Genomic DNA, 22,457 nt, shown 5'->3' with positions numbered 1-22,457 from the left:
GCGCAGTGGGCGGTGGCTAGGAGACAGATCTGGAGCTGGAGGAAATGTCATCAGGAAGGTGAGAGACTTTAGATACTTAGGTTCAACAGTGGAAGAAGATGGAGGAGCTGAGAAGGAAGTGGGATGCAGGATACAAGCGGGTTGGAGGAACTGGAGGGAGATGGCTGGAGTGTTATGCGATAAGAGGGTGCCAATCAATCTGAAAGGCAAAATTTATAGGACAGTAGTGAGGCCAGCTATGACATATGCTATAGAAACTGTGGCCCTGAGGAAAAATAACATCAGCAGGATGGAAGTAGCAGAGATGAGAATGCTTAGGTGGATGTGCAGTGTGACCAGAAAGGATCATCTGAGAAATGACTATGTGAGGGGGAACAGTGAAAGTCACGAACTTAGGAGCGAAAATACAGGAGGCAAGGTTGAGATGGTTTGGTCATGTGATGAGGAGGGAGGACGAATATGTGGTCATGCAGATGGATGTGCAAGGAAGGCGGAAGCGTGGGTGGCCAAAGAAGAGATGGAGGGAGCTGGTAGAAGAGGACTTGAAGATAAAGAACTTGGATGTGGTGACAGCCCAAGACAGGAAGGTGTGGAGGAGACTCATAACAAACAATGACTCCACTTAAGTGGGAGAAGCTGTAGAAGAAGAAGAAGATTGGCAGTGTTTCTATTGGGTGTTGTGTGCCACTATCCAAAAGGCAAAAGGGGGACATTTCGAACATACTGCTATATGCACATTATACATGTGGTTTGTATGTGTGTGCTGAAAGCTGTAAATGAGTTACTGATAGATTAAAGGCTTACTCTTACAACTTGAACAGTGCATGCTGTTCAAGTTGTAACAGTATTTATGGCTGGACTGTGTAATATCTACATGTATGTATGTATGTCTTTGATATCTTGCCTTCCAGAACTCTTCACTAAGAGTTCTAGATGGGAAGAGCTCTCTACAAAGAGCTTTCCCAGTCTCAATGCTTGAGTGTGTTAAGCAACACCAGTTTGTTAGTATGCTGAGATAAACAGTTCTTCCCAGCCAAGCAACATGTAGCCAGCACATCAAGAAAGATGGCATATTATTGTGTAAACTGAAGTGAATTGATACTGACTATTCCAGTGTTTCTCAAGGTGTGGTACACGTACCCCCGGGGATACGTGAAAGATCTTTATCGGGGGGGGGGGGGCTTGGCAATTTTTGGCTATACATCATTAATGCATGGAATCATTATTAAGAAAAAAAGAATTATTTTAAACGTATATATTTCTCAATTAATTATTTATTATATATGAATTCTCCTACTCAAATTGAGAGTTACTATTGCCACGTCCTGGCGATAGTAACTCGCTCCCTGCAGTAAACAACACGCCCTCCCCAACAGCGTCACTGTACTAGTTTTTATACTAAGTAGTTTTATTGTATCACTGAATAAGGTACAGAGACATTTGCAGTCTGTGTAATATATTTCTCAACAAATAGTGCAATTAGAGACAACTGGGATAAAAAAAAACAGCACTAACTAATGAATTACATCTCCCCTCCAACAGAAACTGCTGTACAGATTCAAGCAAAACCATATGTTGCCACATATGGTTTTGCTTGACACCCCCCCCCCCCCCTTCATGAACGTGTTAAAACTAAAAATATATAGTGAATGTGTTTCAGATATTATGGAATTCAGTTGAAAAGAATTAGCATTTCAACTCAACTGTTGGCCTGCCTTTGTCTTTGGTTCTCGTGATATTTTTTGTTAATACCACACCAATCATATGCACTTCTTCATAGCTTCTCTATCTCTACTGGCTTACCATTGCTGTCTGTTTCATGTTCTGCTTTTACTTCTCATTAGTCATTTGTGAAGGATTGTTCATTACGTATCTCAAGTCTTGTAAATTACTGGTATTTTTGCTTGAAATATTGAGAAAGAAGAATGAAGCTATTTGGGTAGACGCACACAAGGAAACTGTTTGCGATGCCAAAAGTAGCTATAGTGAATAGGAGCTTCTTGGTAAGTCGCACCATTTTCAGTTTTTTTCTGAAAACTTTAGTTTCCGAAAATCCCTGCATATATCTCGCACCACGATATTTTAGATTTAATTTTGGAAAAAAAGTGCGAGTTATGTTCGAGTAAATACAGTAAATTTTTTAGCTTTCAAATCTTAAGTATGGTCATTGGTTAAAGACTGGATTTATAAAATGCACAAAAGAGAGCAATATAGCAAATACAAGTAGCTGTAAGCAACAAGAAACGTTGATATTGTATCTGGATCAAATGAAATTGATAAGGATGTGTCGACTGACATCTCTAGAGAACCAACTAACTAGGAAGAAGATGAAAAATCTTCATAAGTATGATATGAATTACTTGAAATGTGGATTTTCATGGACGGGAAATGAAGATGGAACCGATTCCAAATTTTGTTCTATTAAAAATAAATCATATTTTTTGTTTATTTGAACATATAAATTCAAATAAAATAGACATTTACAATGAAATGTACTTTATTTATGTATTTATTATTATTATAAGGGGGTACTTGGTAATAATGAAAATTTAAGAATTGGTATGTGGGTATCTGAATTTTGAGAAACACTGGACTATTCAATTGCTGGGGAGTGTGTTTAATGTTTTGTGACAACTAGTCTCATCTCAGTTGTAACATCAACATATTTAACCTTCCTACTGAATGAAATGGATCAAATAAATGAACCACATTACAAACTTTAAAGGAATGGAATGTAAACTTGAGTGGCTCTTTGTCTTTCATAATTACTCTATTCCACCATTAATCTACCTCTACAATAAACCACAGATTTATTGTAGAGACAGTTGCAACCTTTGAGACATTTGACTTAAAGTGAACTGCTTTACTGAAAGTTTCCTATCAGAAATTCTTTTGGCATTCACTTTAATGTTTTGCTTCACATTTTTGTTTATTCATAAGTGATAAAAATAAATTACACATGTGAAAATGAATTGTCTATTATAAAGTATTACATGAAATCTTACGAAATCACCATTCTCAAAGCAAATAAATCTAGTCTGCACAGCCTTGATAACTACACTCTTACACAACTTCTATGGGTGTTGCCTAGTTCTTCTCCCCCCACCTCCCATTCATCTTGTATGGAAAAAAAAATTTTCCTTTGTGTCAGTCTTATCGAGCCCCTTTAGTAACTTATAAGTTTCTGTCATGTCCCCTCTTTGTTGCCTTTCAGCACTTTGCAACCCACACACCTTCAGTCTGTCCTCATAGGATAGATCGAAGGTGTGTGGGTTGCAAAGTGGTGTACCACAGACCACCAGCTTAGTAACTCGTCTCAAGTAATTCTCTCCATCACTTCCCAATCTCCAAAACCTCTTTGCACAGATTTGGTGATCAGGTGACCAAATCTGTGCAAAGCAGACAGAATGTGGCTGATTCATAGCCTTATAAAGAAGGATAATAACCTATTTATCTTGAATGTAAATAAATTAAAGATACCAAAAAATAATATACTTGGTTTAATCCTTTATCCAAGTGTAAGCAAAATTTGCACCTGAGCTATTTTCAGGACTGGGGCAACTCGTATATTGAAGCTAATGACTTCACATCACTTGCCTTAGTATCCCATAATGCAAAGCACATTATCCTTACAGGATAATGTGCTTTGCATTATGGGATATGTATGTATAATGCTATGCATTATGGGAAGGGTCACTACCCAGACGGGGTATGACACCTTTTGGCTACTTGTATATGAAATTATGACTTCTGCATTACTTCAACCTTAGTATCACCTCTGGGTCTGGCTCCTACTGACGAGACCTCAATAAAGGTCGAAACCGGTCTGGGTAGTGACCCTTCAAATAATGCATAGCATTATACATATCCATATGGATATGTGCTTTAGATTATGGGATACTAAGGCAAGTGATGTGAAGTCATTAGCTTCAATATACGAGTTCCCCCAGTCCTGAAAATAGTTCAGGTGCAAACTTTATTTGCTTACACTTAGATAAAGGATTAAGCCAAGTATATTATTTCTTGGTTTCTTTAATTTATAGTATAACCAAGTTGAAAAACTTCCAACAATTATCTTTAATGTGTTTTTTAACACATGAAAGATAATTGTTGGAAGTAATAGCTATTAAATAGCTATTTCTAATATGTTATATATATTAGAAATTTCTTGTATAGTTTTCATTCTTAGCAAAGATGCCAATGTTTTATTTGTAGAATGATGGGCGATGGTATTTATGTCAAAATTAATTCCACCAAAGACAACATAATTTATAATAATCACTGCTTCGGTTTTATTCTTAAAATATAAATTATCTTACATAATTACCTTTGAACCTTTTGATCTGATATAATCACATCACCTTTGGAGGAAAAAACTTTTTTTTTTTTGTTAAAAAAAAAAAAAGTGCTTTTTTTTTATGGAAGGAGATTTACTTGACTATTTCTGATTATAGTTTATTTTTGTTTCAGATCTTTCACCTTTCCTTGAATATCTTTATGCCATGGTACTACTTTATGCCTCCTAAATATATTATAATCACCTGCCTTGTAGTTTCTCACATACCCCTTCTTAACTGGAATTTCCACATGTTTTGCTACCTCCCAAGTCAATACTACATGATCACTTTCTCCAATTTGAGGCAATGTAAACACCTTAGTTATGGACAGGTCATCTGATCCAATAACCAGATTCAACACTCTCATATCCCATGTCCCCTCTGTCACATTCTGTTTCAAGTAATTATCTCTCGGTAGGTGTATAAATTCCATTTCCTTCCTACCATGTGATCTTTAATCATTCCAATCTATGTCTCAGAAGTTGAAATCTCCCATAATAATAATGTAACTCGCACTCATTGTACTAATCTGCTGATGCATGTCTTCCATATCATCCCCCCCCCCCATCCTATGCCTATAGCAGTAACCAATTTTATATTTTTTCATTGGCCTCAATCTCACACCAGATCGACTCAAAAGAACTGCCATTCTGCATGACTGACTCCTACTCTGGTTAGCTGCAGTTCATCTGCTATCATCAGCAGTACTCTACACCCTATCCTGTCTGCTCCATCCTCCCTGAAAATACTAAATCCATGACATTTAATCCTTGTAACTACATCGTTTGCTGTTAGCCAAGTTTCACTAATGCCTATAATGTTTAGCAAGATTTCAGCAACCAATGGCATTAACCCCTCCTTCTTGTTCGTGATAGTCCTGGTATTAGTATATAGAAACTACCACATTCCTATAGGCTCCCAACCATCTTTACTTCCTGAATTGTGACTACTTTATTCAATATTTTTTCTTGAAAGACTAGATTCTGCACTTGGTCATTATCACACTCATTTGCTTCATGGGTGCCTTCACATATGTCTGCATTTGCTCTAATTTTTTTAGTTTTCCTGACTTTGTGCTTCCACACTCTCAGTGAACAAAGCTCTCTCCGTACACCAGACTCTCTCCAAATCTAAATACAGCCCATCAGCATTGTGTAAATCTTCACATCCATCAAGCTTAGGTCATAGGTCCACAAACTCTACATCATTCCTTCTGCACAATCTACATATTGATTCATTAGCTATTATATCTCAGTTCTCAGTTCTTGTCTATCATAGCATGGCAGCAGATTCATAAACTTCATAAACCTTTTTGCTCTTCTTTTTTTGCTTCTTCCAATAACTCTTTCATCACATCCTCCCTCATACAATACTTCTCACCTCTCAGATCATTGGTTCTTTCACATTCCCTTTCTGTATTCTAACAGCATTACTAATATTATTAATTTTTGCACTAGGGAAACAAGATTTTGTAGCATTTTCCTGAAGTATTCCCTTATCATAGAATCACTTGTTTCCCTTTATTAAAAATTATCTGCTTATGCTCTTTCTCTCATTTATTCTTACAATTTTCTTTTTGGCTTTGGACCTCTTACTTTTTTCTTCTTTTAGTTCAGTTAATCTCTTCTGTATTGCACTTTGTCCTGTGAAGGACTACATACAAGAGAGTTATCTTTTTTCTGCTCTTAGTTCAGTTAATCTCTTCTGTCTTGCACTTTGTCCTGTGAAGGACTACATGCAAGAGAGTTTTCGTACCACTACTTTCATTCACCTCATTTATATTCTCTTTCACATTTCTTTCACCATCATTTAAACTCAGAACTCCATTCACTCAAATACTTTGGTGTCAGAGCTATTCAGGACTATGATCTATTACTTCATTCTCTCACTTCTCAAAATCTTGCATTTCTGACTCATAAAACATCTACGACACACACTTTCTCTCTCTGTCTCCTTCTCCACTCATTCTCATACCACAATTCATTTTCTTTTTTTAATGAATACATAGCACGCATGCACACACACACTACATTTCACAAAATCCTCCATGTCAAACCCCCTGCACAATGATGTCTTGGTCGCCATTGCTCTCATTCACATCATCGCCCTAAATAACACAGTTTATTCAGGGCATTATGTTAAGTTTAGCATTATGCAATCGGGTCTTACTGTATCAACTAGGTCTTGATATATATGTAATAAACTATCAAAATTTTTCATGCAAAGTCTTACAGCATTACTCCTTATTCTAAAGAAAATTCACTATAGTAAAATGTTCCATAGTAATACTTCTTTGGTCTCCGTTAGTCTTCTATAATGTGAGTTGATTATCATGACATATCTGTCATTAAAATGTTTATGCCATAATGAGACATAAACATTGCATTTTCCATAGCAGAATGTTAATGTAGCGATTGTTATTTGATGTTATTGTTGATGCTTCATCGATGGAATACCAAAGTTTCACAATGTTTAATGACTCTGTCATGTTGACACACACACACACACACACACACACACACATATATATATGTATATATATATATATATATATATATATATATATATATATATATATATATCCTACATGCAAGATAGAAGAACTTATAGCACATGATTATTGTGTGTGGAGTGCAAGTGAGGGTTTGAAAAGAAGAAATTTCTCTTCAAGAAAAATGTTGACATTTTTCTTGAAGAGGTGGAGGTTGTATTTTGAAAATGCTTTGTGAGATAGGCTGTTCCAGAGGATAGCAGTAGATGGCATAAAAGAAGAGAAGAAGCAAGCTTGTTAGTTTGTATGTTTGCAGTTGTACTGCCTGATTAATAGGAGGTTAATGGTATTGGGATAGTGGGGAAGGTTATCAAGAATTTGGGTTGATAGATGTATGATTTACATTAGATCATTGCTTAATAACAAATACCTCCTCTCTCTCTCTCTCTCTCTATATATATATATATATATATATATATATATATATATTATAACCAGCCTGTCACTGGATTTGTAAAAGGGAAGCCATTTGGAGTTATAGACATTAAGGTTCAACCTAAGGTGAAAGGTCAGAGCATTGATTAGAATTTGGAAGGTGGCAAATGCAGCAGATAATGGTTACTAAATGGGGCAAGGAAACTTTAAGCCAGATATCAAAAGTAGAAGAGTTCTGAATTTGGCATTCTCTTGCAAGCAATGTTGGATCTCAAAAAGGCATGAATTCTTTCACCCTTGTGGTGAAAGAAATCATGCAGTGTATTTGTAATTTGGAAAGTGAAAGTAGACTGTAGTTGTTATAGCTGCAGTTTGGGTTTCTGTGGAGTGAAGAATAGGTCTGCTCTAGATTGATGTCTGTAAAATATGATGTACATCATCATTTATGGCATGAATGTTGATGAAATGGATATATGAGTGATTTTCTTTTTAAGAAATTTGGCTTTTGTATATATTTTATTTTGATTGTTGTCATTTTTATTGAAATTATGTTTTATAAATGTTTTTTTAATTCCAATAATGCTATAGTTGTTTGTTGTATGTTTCATTACTCAGATGAAAAGATAAGAGTGGGTACATGCAGTGAGAGCAGATACTCTTGTATATGATGCCCATACAGAGAGAGAGAGAGAGAGATCAGTCTCCTTGCAATATTTTGGCCTCAACATTCCTTCCCATATATGACTACTCAGACTTCCCTTCCAAGCATGACCTGGCAAAATGTGGTATTGGGTTTATGCATCAGCTAACTGGGAAGTTTCTTGACTCTTTACTGACAGGGTCAGACATCTACTGCCTGGCAACCAGGCAGTAGATGTCTGACTCCACCATTTTGACCTCTATGATAATAATGGAGGAGATTTTGGAGGTCATTGTATATATATATATATATATATATATATATATATATATATATATATATGTGTGTGTGTGTGTGTGTGTGTGTGTGTGTGTGTTTGTGGCATGCCCTTGAAAGATATTACTCACTCACTCACACTGCATGGAGAGAGAGAGAGAGTAGGAGGGAGAAGAAACCACTGAAGGTCAAATGTAACATTTGATACTTCTGATCTTCATTAAGCAAGGTGGTAGTGTTTCACTGGGTGATGATCATCTGCCACCTATTAGGTTCCACCTTTTTTGTTGATTTCCTTATTAAAATAAATGAAAAAATAATAATAATTAAAAATGCTTTTAGTCTTAAATTTAAAAGTTTAAAGTTATTAAAAATTTGTAATAAAAAACTTTAATTTTAATGAGCTCACTTATTTTTCATTAAATACCCACCATATCATACTTAAATTTTTTTTAACTTATATATTACTGAATTTCAATCTAGGGATGAAAAGGAAGATGTGTCAAAAGTGAAGATTGGTTTTCTGACATATAGTAATGTACTTCATTTTTATAAATTTAAGGTAATGGTTAAAATTTAGTTATTTTTTTAATTCAATTTATTTACCAAAATACAGTCAGCTCTCACTATAGCAAACAGCTCTCCCTATAGTAAATTCACTCACTATAACAAATTATAAAAAGTACTAGCACAAAACTCAGTAGCATCCATGCCATGATGAAGAAAATTCACAATAACTTGCTATACCTATAGAACCCCCCCCCCCTTGTTGAAAAGATTTTGACTACCAATTACCAATGTTGTTCAAGTTCAGCAAAAATTTCACTGAAATGAGAGTGCACGAAAACTAAGCATGTCTTTAATAAATATATATAAACAGTTCATGAGTTTGAAGTGAGGACAGTAAGGGGGTGTATCAATAAAAGAAAAGAATGCTTAAAATATTAGAGTGAAAGCTAGATAACTGGAAAGAGACCTTCCACACACACACATGGTATCACAAGACTGGATCACAAAAGGAATACATGGATAAGAAATCAAACCAAAGTCTCTGACATCATAGGAAGAGTGAAGCATCTGAAGTGGCAATGGGCTGGACATATTGCTCGAAGACAAGATCAATGATGGAGCTTGTCTTAGATTAGATTCCACGATGCCGACCTAAATCACGGTGGATTGATGATATCATCAGATTTGCAGGAGAAAAGAGAGCCATGGACACACAGTTTTGGAGTCATCATGGAAAGGCCTTCATCCAGCAGTGGATTGACAATGGCTGATGATAATAATTATATGTATGCATGCATCTGTTTGTATGTATGTTTATACAATGTATATTTGGTCACCTGGTTTTCAAAAGGATGTTGGAAAGGGTCCAGAGACGACTGACTAAGGTAGTTTCTGATCTCTGGAATGTCGAATATGAGGAAAGGTTGAGAAGATGCAATTTATAGAGTATAGCAGATGGAGGAAAAGGGTGATGTGATAGAGACCTACAAGTTAGTAAGGGGGTTGTTATAAGATCAATGTTGAAGAGATTTTACAGAAAAATGAGATCAGGGAAGAACCAGAGATCATCCCCTGGAAGGCTGTATAAGGAGGGTGTGAAGATGGGAGTGAGAAACGGTTTTTTTGTGTGCAGTGGTGAATGATTGGAATGTCTTGTCTGAGAGGGAGGTGTCTGCAGAAGAATTTTGAGAGAATTTGAATTAAGGTGAGGTATGGTGAACTATGTGTATGACAAAAGGACCTCCTAGATGAGTCTTTGACTCCATGGGGGTCTTAGGATGATAATAATAATAATATATTGACTACAAACAACACAAAAACTAAGAACTCAAAATCTAAGAACACAGTTTAGTGTATCAAAAGACTGGATCACAAAGGAATGCTTATATAAGAAATCAAATCAAAATATTTGATATTATAGAAAGAGTGAAAGATACCAATGATGGACAGAAGTACTTGATTGGATTTCATGGGAAGAAAAATGACCACAACACCAGCCAAAATTGCAAGGGATTGATGAAATCATCAGATTTTCAGGAATGACATGGGATAGGAAACCCATCAATAACTGGTCTTTGAGTCATTTTGGAAAGGCCTTCATCCCACAGTGGATTGATAATAGCTGATTATGACACACACATGGAGTGTTTCTAAAATGTTTCTCCAAACTCGTGATACTTGTCAATGTGTTCTTCAAAATCCAAGTAATTGTTTGAACTATTCTGTCAACTTTTGCAATATGTCTTCTGAACAAATCTCTACCTTCCATCACTCACTCCTGTCCACATATTTCGGAATAATTTTACCTTTAATCAACTTTTCTCAATACTTTAACCACCACCACCACTCCAGAGATATTAATTGGTCTGTAATTTGCTATTTCTGTCTTAGAGCCATTTTTATATAATGGAACTATCATGTCCTCTTTCCACTCCCCTGGAACCCTGCTAGAGCTGAGACTTGTGGTAAGCAACTTCGTCAGATGCACTGTTTCTCTTGTGCATTCTCAAAGCACATTAGCTGACATCCAGTCCCACCTGTATTCACATTAATATTTTTTCAATATGTTCAGTGCATCCAGTTTGTCTACCTCAATTCTCAAATCAACCTCTGTCACATCAGTAAAGGGTGCAAAGTCTCCACCCTTATGATACATCCTTTCAAAGTTATCCTTCAGCAACTCCACTATTTCTTCTGTTTCTGTCACCTTCATACCCTCAGCATTGATTGAAGTCATCCATCTCTAATCATTCTTTCCATTGCTTGCTTGCTACTTAGCAAAAAAATTCTTTTGGAGTCACTTTTTCCTCTTAGTTAATTTTCTGTCATGATCTGATTTAGCCTTCTTTACCATACTGTTTACTCTTCTTGCCTGTGCTTTGTATTGCTCTTGAGCATGCTGTTCACCTTTTTTTTTGTGTTTATATTCCTTCCACACTGCTCTCTTTTTTTTTTTTTTACAGCACTGGCTTTATATTGCTACTCATCCACTTAACCCCTGCTCAGTTTATCTTCCTGACTATGAATATGCAGTCTAATACTGCCTCTCTCAAACAGTCCCTAACCACTAATGACATTGATTCCTTGTAGTATCTTATGCTGTGGCACTTCTCCAAACTGCCCCTTGGACAAGTCTACATTGTCACTTTCCCCAGTCAGAGGTAGAATTACTACCACTGCTGTGCAGTTATATATAGAGCGAGATCTTCTGATACTCTTCCCAGATCCAACACTTCCAATCCCTGGTCCCCTCTATCCTGTGCTGCTTCAGGTAATTATTGCTTCGTAACTGTATTAATTCCATTTCTGTCTTTCTGTGTGCCCTTTCCTCCTTCTAATCTCTTTCCCTGTTGAAGTATCCCATAATAATTGCCTGACCTGTACTTGTTGTACTAATCTGCTGATGCACAGCATTCACATCTTCCTCTGGACCTTCAGATCTAGAGGAAGATCTTCAGCAACATCAGTATATTTTGTCCTGTTGGCCTCAAATAAACCATTTCCCTCATATCCACAGTCCACTTTAAATTCTATTTTTGTTAGTTCAAGTTCTTAAGCAATCCTTAATAACACCCCCTCATCTTGTCCTATTCCTACTATCTTTTTCTGAAATACAGTATCCCTTGTATTCTCTCTCTCTCTCTCCCTGTAACTGTCATTCTCTGTCGACAAGGTCTCACTGATACTTTTTAACCAAATTGAGCCAACTAATGCCATAAACTCTTCTCCTTTATTTCTGATACTTTTGGAATTCATGTACATGCATTTCAACATCCCCATGGGCCCACGGTTACCCTTCCATAATGTCATTACCAGCTCATTAAGATTCAAAATCTGGGAACTATACCCAGCTTCTCATAGTCATTTCTGCACTCACTTATATATCCCAGGGCAGTCTATTTCTGCATGGTCATTCTTCAGTGCAGAAATAGACAGGCCCTGATTTTACACTTCCAAACTCTTACTGAATAACATTTTCTCCAAACATCCTAAACCATTCAAGTACAGTCCATCAGGCACATGACTTTTCATCCATCAAATACTCCATACATCTATAAAACTGCACACCATTCCTTCTGCACAATCTTCTCATTGATGACACTTCTCAATTCTGTCCTATTGTACCAAATCAGAAGATCCATAATTTTTAGTTTCTTACTCTTCATTTTTTGCTTTATCAAAATGGAAATTAATATTTAAAAAATTCATTAAAATTTAAAAATTAATTTTAGAAAATTTAAAACTTAATTAAAATGCAAAAATCAAATATTTGCATTATCAAATTCATTTTAGGATAAGTTGTTTTCAAATATTTTTTGCAGAGTTTAATAGGCTTCTGCCAGACATACACACTTTTCTGATATTTTTGAAATTGAATTTTTTAGGATATGGAAAAGATAAAAGTATATTTTAAGTGATGCATTTATTCATCTTTGAGTTAACCACACCTACCTTGATGTGTATATACGTCCATAATTACATGGATATGAAGTGTCTATTGAAGTCAGTATAACCTTTGGATGTTATAGAAATAATATGAATATATTATTTCTTTATATTTGGTATATTTTATTCATGTGGCTATTGGGATGGTTAAGGAAGGAAAATATTTTTTTTGTTTTTTTTCTAAAAGTTAAAAAAAATTGGGCTATGTAAAACTTAAAATTTTAAGTGTTCAGAATTTTTGTATATGATTATATACAAAAAAAAAACTACCACCATGCAAAAATTCAACATTCTTGTCTTTAATTTAATAAATGAGTAAAAGTGTCTTCTAAGTAATCAGTTTAACGGTGTACATCATGTATGTATGATAATTATTTGATATTAATTTTATTACTTCACAGTAGACATTGCAGTTTCTTTTTGATAATTAGGGGAATTTATCAAAGCCTGAGATGTTAGTCATACCTGATATTGAAGATGTTTTTGTGCCATTTCTGGATGGATTCTTAATTACGCCTCAAGAAGCAGAATATGGCATCAGCAGGTAATTTTATATAATGCTTTCCATAATAGTAATTATTATTTATTTTTTTTTACATAGATCACATAGCTGTCAGTAAATATTTTTCATTTTCTAACTGAAAAAGAATTTTCAATTAATTAATTCAACTATCATTTATTATTCAATAACATAAGGGAAGAAATGTGTTTGCATTTTATAGTTTATGAATAACATTATGTTGGAGATCTGTGTTACCAGTGGGGAGAAGCTGAGTAAAATTTGACTGCAGAGTGAGATATATATTTAGGATCAACTGGGTTGTTTCTAAACCTCTATGTAATTGAGTAGCATTGTACTCATTTTTTCAAACATTATTTAGTCATTACTTTAAAGAAGAAGTAGAAGTGTTGAGGTCACAATCTCAGATATAAAAACAACTGCATTTGCAGTTCAGTAATTAGATTGACAATTGAAATACTTGAAGCTACAGAATATACAGAGTTAATAAACATAATTAGTCACTTCACTTATTATTTCTTAACTGCATATCAACTTAACTTTCACAGAAGTCCCCTTGTCCTCTCCCACCTTCCATACAATGAAATATTTAAATCAATATCCAATAACACCTTTCATAAGCTCATAAACCTCTATCATATCACCTCTCTTTCTCCTGTTTAAACGTCTGCAGTACATTACACTCTCAATCTGTCCCCATAATCTACATTCCATAATCCTGATATCAGTTTTGTTTCTCTTCTTTGCATCTTTTCCACAGCGCTCCTTCTAACCCAGGAGACCAAATCTTCACAGATTAGTTCAAGTGCAGTCATATCAAGCCTTGTAAAGAGTCAATATGATATCACATGTCCATGTTTGTTTCATCATTGCAATTATCCTCTGAGTTGCATTTGCAGTTTTAACTATGTGATGTTTGAATTTCAAATTCCCATCCACCATAACTCCAAGATCCCAAGCCTCATCAGCTGTACACCAAAATGCATCAATTTACTCTTACTAGCATTGAATCAATACCTATTATCATTTGTCTTCACTTCTAACCTATTCAAATCATTTTGTAAGTGCTGTATATCATAGCATCCCCGATTTCCCAACCTATCTTTGCATAATCAGCAAATAATTGAACATCTCCAGTCAGGTTGTTCCCAGCATTATTAATTTTTAGATTAAACAACAATGTTCCAAGGACCAATCCCTTGGGTCCACCACTGGTCACCTTAAATCTAGCAGTTCACATCTTCCATATGCCGCTTTCTGATCTCTGTCCCTCAACCATCCCACTTATCTAAGTCAGTAATTTATATTTCAATCCGATATTCTCCTGTTTATGCAACAACCTTTCATTATGTAGTGTGAATGGCAGATTGTGTAGTGTAGAGAGAAAGAAAGACTCCAGCAATGTGTTCAGTGACCCCCATAGAGGTGACATGTAATAATAATAATTTTCTTGCAAAGCCCAGTGTTGTAGTTGTTTGGGAACACTTCATGTGAAAAGTTCTTTGAGAATAGAAGCAGATGGAATGAAAGAAGAGCAGGAGAAACAGGTTTTGGCAGATTATCATTTGGACTGTAAAAGGATGTTGAAACAGCTGCTGCTTGTGTTTTAACAGACTTAATGAAAATTGGAGGAATGGTTGCGCTTAGTTCATGGAGCAACACCCTGAAAGCACTGTAGAAAAGACATAAGGCAAACACAGACCATCTGTGAGACATTAGTAGAAGTAAATCATTGAGAGAGGTTCATGGACAGCATTAAGAATGTTGAGGTAGGTTTTTAGTGTGCCACCCTATACAGGAAAACAGTATTCTGAAGTCAAGCAGATTTGAAATTTATACAGGATTAGTAGCTGGATGGATTAAAAGTAGAATCTTGGCAAGCTTTTCTGCCTCATCCTGAGGCAGAAAAGATTGCCAAGCTTTTTAGAGGCCGAGGAAGTATTGATGTGATATATTTATGACAGGAAAAGTAAAAGGTACATCTCAATCCATGAAAAGAGAGATCTAATCCTTTCTTGGGATTTCTTTATTATCAGGGTAAGAGAAGCAAAGTAATATCCTTTTGTCAAGGGAAAAAACAGACTATGTTTGGGTAGTATTGAAGATAACTAGGTTTTCCTCACCCCATTGTAGAACGACATGAAGGGCTTTGCCTTAATGCACTAGTTACAGAAGATTTTGAAGCTTTGGATATTGGCACTGCAAGAAATGGAAAATCAGTAGGATGATTCCATTCTGCAGTAGAACTGTGGAGAGGATTATTGATCAGTGAGAGAATATCAGTTATGTATAGAAACAGAAAAAACATGAAATATGTGTTTCATGAAAGGATGGCAGTAAACAGACCTGGAGGAAAGACAAGATATGGGTGGATTGATGCAGTAAGAAGTGCCTTAGACCCATGTATAAGATACGATGGTATTGAAGTCCTAAGAGATAAGACTAATTTGAAGGAAATTATCAATAGAAAGTTAGTAATGATGCAAACTTTTCATGTAGTATTGTTATAATTATAGTATTCTGTATATCCCTTGAGGGTATATCCCGAATTCATTGATGATTAGAATGAAAACATGGTGGCTAGGAACAGAGGAAATGAATTTCTCAAGTTTTTGATGAAAGCTATCTTAGACAGTATGTTACTTGATGGTAGAGAAGGATTAAGATTCTTAGATCTGATCACTTCATCAACAAATGTTATTCTAAATAGGATGGTGAATCTTTGTCTACTTACTGGGAGTGGTGAGATAAACATAATCACCTGGCTTTTGGCTATCATATGGACACTTCTGTGAGGAAAGGATGTACACTGCTTGTAAAGAAATCAACAGCTCCTCCCCCATGGGCAAGGTGTATCGTGCCATGTAGTTAGTCACGTGTTTGTAGCAAGTATAAATTGGAGTGATATAGTTGCTCAAATCAGTGCAACTGTATTCTGGTGAGAGGGGAACTGATGAAGTTTGAAAGAGGTGTTGTGATAGGATATGTTGCAGGCCTATCTGTTTGACAAATTGTTGATAAATTGGGCCATCCTATGTCAATCACTACATTCACAAAATGTGACCATAGGTTGCTCGAAGGATAATATGTAAACACTGTCATTCATCAGCTTACACATTGAATGTGTAGTACCAGACATCAACTTGAACATGAATCTGCACAAAAACATTGAGATCTGAGGCTCATAAAATGGGTTTCCATGATAGGACCACAATATGCAAGCGCCACATTACCTGAACCAACATGCAGCATTGTCTTCAGTGGTGCAAAGGTACAGTGGGACTTGGAAGCTTGGAAAGAAAGCTGTTATGGAGTGACAAATCATTCTACACCCTCTACCAAGCAGATGGATGTGTGTGTGTGTGTGTCTCTCTTACCAGAGTACATAACCCCAACTATAAAATTCGGAGCTGTCAGTGCGATGGTATGGTCTTGTTTTTCCTGGTTTGGCCTTGGACATCTGTTTGTGATACCACGAACATTGAACTTCGAGAGATATTTGAGCCTTCTGGACAATGCATTGCTTTCTACTTTGTAGTGTGTTTATCTTTCAGCAAGAGAATGCAGTGTGTGATAAGGTAGTGTGGTTTGTAAACATGACACTTGACTGGCCTCAGCAGAGCCCTCATCACAACCCTATTGAACATCTGTGGAAGAAACTAGAGCATTGCATGAGGTCTAGGGACGTTTGCCTCACATCAGTCCAGAACCTTATTACATGCCTACAGGAAGAATGGTAAAAAATTCCTATTAATTGCTATCGTACACTTGTGGAAAGTATTCCCATAGAATTAGGATTGCTGCAGTCATCATAGTAAAAGGAGGTTCTACATCTTATTAAGGTGAGGCTATGGCTGTTTGTTCTTTACACTGTGGTGTCCATTAACTTCTTTTCAAGCAGTGTTATGTGGAGCCTCAAAGGTAGTGATTACAGAAAGCTTGGAAGACTGTTTGGAGCTGTAGTATAGAATGTGGAGATAGATGGACAGGGGATCAGTCAAGAACTGTTTAACAGCAGTAGCAATCAATGTGATACACAGTATTTAATCTTTTCAACCCAAAGTGTATAACTTTACATTTTGCAACATCAAAGTGACAGCCGTTATCCTTTGTGCACAATACCAATTTATTTAAATCATCCTGCAAAATATTTATATCAGCTTTATCAACTATTGTCCTCTTCAGTTTTGCATCATCAGCAGATAGTTGAATATCCTTCTTTAAATCACTCCCTATATCATTAATATGCAAATTAAAGAGTAGCGGCCCTAATACAGAGCCCTGAGTAACTTCATTAGTCACCCTTATTCTCCTAGATTCCACTCCATTATATACTACTTTCTGGTGTCTGTCACCCATTCCCATTCATACCCAGCTTCATATCTATTTCCAACTTTTATAATAGTTTTCCATGTGGTATTCTGTCATATGCCTTTGCAAAGTCCAGTAGTATCATGGTATAGCCATTTTCCTTATTCAGTTCTGCTGTCACTATTATAAAATGTGAGAAAATTACTAAAGCATGACCTACCTTTTGCAAAGCCATGTTGCCCAGATGCTGGATTTTACTTTTTAATGCTGGATATTGCCTTTAACCAACTTTTCAAATAATTTAACCACTACTCCTGAGATATTAATTGGTCTGTAATTTGCTATTTTTGTCTTGGAGCTACTTTTATTTAATCGAACTATCTAATCCCTTTTTTTTCACTCCCTTGGAACCTTTCCAGAGCTGAGTCGTAGATTAAATAACTTCATCAAAGGCATTGTTAATTTTTGTTCACATTCACATAGCAACTGCTGTATTGATATTTTTCAATATTATTATTATTATTTCGGGCGACTCCAGGGAGTTCTTAGACTCATCGAGGGAGGCCCTAAACATCATGTCCACACAACTATATGACATTCTCACAGAATCTATCATACCTTGCCTTGAACTCGCCCACCGTCATAGCACCCATAACAGACTCTGGCAGCTTATTCCACTCATTTACCACTCTAAAAGTAAAGAACCCAGCTCTAACACCCCTGCTAATCACACTCTTGCCCAGTTTCCATAGGTGTCTCCTAGTTCTCCCACCACCAGTCCTGATCTCAAAAATATCCTCTGAATTAATCCTATAGAATCCCTTTAGCAATTTGAATGTTTCAATCATATCTCCCCTTTTCCGCCTATCATGTTGCTGAGCAATATGCTGATCACTTCTTGTTCATTTATCTCAGTTCTCAAATCAGTGTTACTTCTATTAATAGTATTATTTCTAAGCCTCCATGGAGTCCAAACACTCACAGACCACAATAACTATCATACATTGAACACATTTTAACGTTGGAGCGCTCTACCCATGCTGTAACGCATTCCTCTCCTTCACCACCGGATAAGCAAAAAAAAAAATATCTCTTTTCTACCTTTTTACTTATGTTGACTTTTGTCTAAATAAGTAAAAAGGTTTCCAGGGATGACCTCTCATTCTTACATCACCCATTATCCTATGAAATAATTCCCCTGTATCTATTTGGTAGCCTCCTCTCACCAGTTTATATGTCTTATTATCTTAGTAACTGTATAAATTCCATTTCCATCTTCCCATACACCCTTTCTTCCATCCAATCTGTGTTCCCATAATTGTAGTCTCCTGTAATAATTGCTTGTCCTGCACTCTTGCTAATCTGCTGATGCATAGCATCCAACAGTATATATTATCCTGTTGGCTTCTAGCCTCACGAGATAGCCTCACTCAAATGAACCATCTCTAACACACCTAAAATCCTCCTTAACGTCTATTAAGTTAAGGAGGATTTTAGTTTGTTGGTTGAAGTTCTGCAGCTAACATCAACAATACCCACCTCTTGTCATATTCCCTCTGTTCTCCCTGAAAATACATAACCAATAATCATGAATTAGCTTAGATAAATACTTGAATATTTTGTGTAATGAATAGACTTTTTCTGTTATTTAAAAAATATAATTATTTTGCAAAGACAATTCAAAGGGTGGATCACACGACTTGAGTGCATCATGAAAAGTTATCTGGCTCTTCATTGAGTGCTAACTACTTTGTTTTTGTGAGTCTTCTTATTTGTCTTTTCTACTGTATTATTGTTTATAGATAATTTATATAAATTCACCTTTCATGATGAACAATAAATGAAAAAAACACTAACTGAAGTTGTGACAAGCTTTATTGTTGTGGACCTTTTAATCCCACAATAAAAGCCACATTAAAGGAAAACATATTTCTACACATGCAATGTATAGTGAGAATTAAAAAATATATTCCTCTGTTTTCTCAAAATAACAATTATTTTTTTTTTTAAAAACATCACCTATTACAATGCACAAAATATTCAAGTATTTATCTAAGCTAATTCATGTTGTGAGCTGCGAAAATAAACTGAGAACAATACTACATTACAGTTGTGCATCTTCCTCAAGGGGTAACATTGTTAGAAGAATAAGATGCTTAGATGTAGTGCAGTATTTAATTAGAATGTGATAATTTTAATCTTTGTGTTTATAATTATATTCAAAATAGTGTTTTTTTTTTTTTGTTGTTGTCAATTTGTCAATAAAATTATGCTGTGGGAAAAGTACAATTGTTTCTTTTTTTTTAAAAAAAATATTTCATGCATAGTATTATACATATAAGGTTATTGACTAAATGGGTGCATTGATTTGATTAAAAATTTATTTATTTGTAATTATAACTATAATTTAATTTAAATATATTCATGACATGAAAAACTTGGTTTACTTAGTTTCTCACATACTTCAGGTGTGCAAGATTTATTATTTTCAAGTAAAGCACCATAACTATCATGGTGACATATTTTTCTCACTTCATGACTGAAACAAACATAGGAAGTGTGGTGTGTAGTAGAGCATTCCTGAAGTGAAAAGAACACTATAATATAATATTGCTGTGAAAAAATGAGGGGATTTTTGGAATTTGAAAGCGAATATTATATTTATGAAGCCTTATGTATATAAAGAAAAATGTTTAAATGTTATCAGTTGTTGCATTATGACAGTACAACTGTTGGGGAGGAGGAGAAGATGTGTCAGGTTGAATTTTTAATTACCTGTCTTTCATATGGAAACAGTAATAAAGTTGTGAACTTTAAAAGAGATAAAAGGATGGAAGAAAGTGAAGACGATTAGTTTGTTATGACTTTTATAGAAAACTGAAACTAAAATCACAAGTGTTTTTGTGATTCTTTAAAAAGGAATGCTGTAGTTTTCAAATTAGGGGTCTCAGATCCAGAAGTTTTATTTCCAGTTCTCTGGAAATAAAACTTCTTTAATAAATTTGATGGTAGCCGCCCGTGATCAAATAACATGACAGTGACTGAGGTGATGTTTTAAATTATATGAAAAAATGCTATATTTTAAATGCATTAGAATGAGGCAGAAAATTCACTTGTCTCTGATAACTTGCCTGTGGTGACTGGGCAAGCGAATTTTTGAGCCCATCCTGTAATTGCATAATTTTCTGTCAACCAAGTCTCACTGATACCCATGAGTTTGGGCAAAGTTGAGCTGACCAATGCCAAAAACTTTTCTCCTTTATTTCTGATGATACTTCTGACATTCACATACATTTCAACATCACCTTCGACTCAGCTGCCTTTGTGTAATGGCATTACCAACCCATTCAGATTTGAAACTGGAATTGCATTCAGCATTGCACAATCATTTCTGTACATGCACTCATTTGTCTCAGGGATAGATGAACCCATACTTGACTGCATCTGTCATAATATTTCTATTTTCCCTGATTTTCCAATCTCTCACTGAACAACACTATTTCCTAACAACTAACTCCAAAACCACTCAAATGTAGTCCATCAGGCATTTACAAGTTCTTTCATTCATTTGATACAGCCAGAGACTGCACGCTATTCCTCCTACGCAATCTTCTCATTGACTCACTACTATTCGTGGCCCTTCTTCATTCAGTCCTATCATACCAAGATAGCAGACTCATATTTACTTCCTCACTCTTTTTTTCACTTTTATCAGCAACTCTCATATCTTCTTTCATTGCATATTTCTCACCTTTCAAATCATTTGTACCAGCCAAAGCAATCAATTCTTTCACTTCTCTCCTCTACGAACTAACAGCTTTGCAGAGGAAAGAATATCCTTGATCTTTGCACCACCTGGGAAATATGCTTTTGTTGCCTTCTTATTGAGTTGTACATCTTTTATCATCAAATCTTCATCAATACCTTCTCCTTACTCCCAGTTTCTTACACTTTCATACTTTTCCATTCACTTTTTCTTTCACTATGGAGGTAACATAAGATTGGTGATAATAATCCTAAGCATGGGATAACAGTGTTGGATTCTAAATGAAGAGAAATGAAAATTGTTAATACTTCTTTCAGAATCCAACATAATCCTCCATGTCAAAGACAAGACTTGTAAATATTGTTTTTCTCTTGCTTATAGTGTGTTATTCATATAATTGCCTTGAATTTTGTTTATTATTATTTAATAATATAATCTTAAGTAATGTAATAGTAATAAAAAGGCTCTGTATAAAAATATTATTCTTTTAATTTACTTTATTATATAATAATATTATAAGAAGCTGTGCATGTATGTTATAGAATTTGTGTTTATTATGATTGAATGTGATTTATATGAACTATGGATTATTTCATTATTTGTATTTCTGAAAGAGAATGTATATATATGTAAGTTTAATGTACCCTATGTGAACCATGATATTTTTTTTTATTTATCATTACTGAAAGAGAAGGTAATTTTATGTAATTCTTCTGATTGGATTTGATTGGCTGTTGTCAAGGAAACAGAGTTAATTTTAGATAACGTGCATGGAGCATGAGCTATGGTATTTCGAAGGGAGAAGAAATTGATATAAGCTGAACTAGCTAGAACCAGATTTTGGTGGAAAGAATGAACGTATTTAATTGGAGAACGAAGGTAAACAAGGGAGAAAGCTTATGGACAGCAAGGAGTGAAGTAAGAGGTGGCAGTAATGGGGATTTGGAAATGCCGTAAATAGATTATGAAAGGACCGGGAAATTAATAGGCAATTCGGAATATTTCTATGGAATTCTAAAATTACGACAAATTGCAGTTGTTTTGAAGAAGAACAATGCAAGGCTGAATTTAATGCATAGTAATAAACAAGGAATAAGTAGATTACCTAATACGAGTGCGTCATGACTTATGAAGCTCTATGTTTAGCATTTCAGTTATTATAGCGAAGATGCTTCAGAGTGATAGTTAACTACAGTTTTAAGTGTGCCTATAGTGAATCCAACGTG

General features: G+C 35.2%; 1 protein-coding gene across 1 annotated transcript in view; it reads left to right on the top strand.

The window, feature by feature from the left end:
* The window catches only part of LOC150099484 (protein transport protein Sec24C-like), a 182,211-nt gene that overhangs the window by 64,964 nt on the left and 94,790 nt on the right, over nt 1-22,457 (top strand). The window contains exons 7-8 of the mRNA XM_090403444.1: nt 8,663-8,741; nt 13,066-13,178. Of these exons, the coding sequence (XP_090259570.1) occupies nt 8,663-8,741; nt 13,066-13,178 (192 nt within the window). The remainder of the gene's footprint in view (nt 1-8,662; nt 8,742-13,065; nt 13,179-22,457) is intronic.

Source organism: Typopeltis vanoorti, chromosome 14 (assembly GCF_054136105.1).
Source record: "Typopeltis vanoorti isolate ZY-2024b chromosome 14, IOZ_Tvanoo_1.0, whole genome shotgun sequence".
Lineage (NCBI taxonomy): Eukaryota > Metazoa > Arthropoda > Arachnida > Uropygi > Thelyphonidae > Typopeltis > Typopeltis vanoorti.
This window is presented reverse-complemented; position numbering and strand designations above follow the sequence as displayed.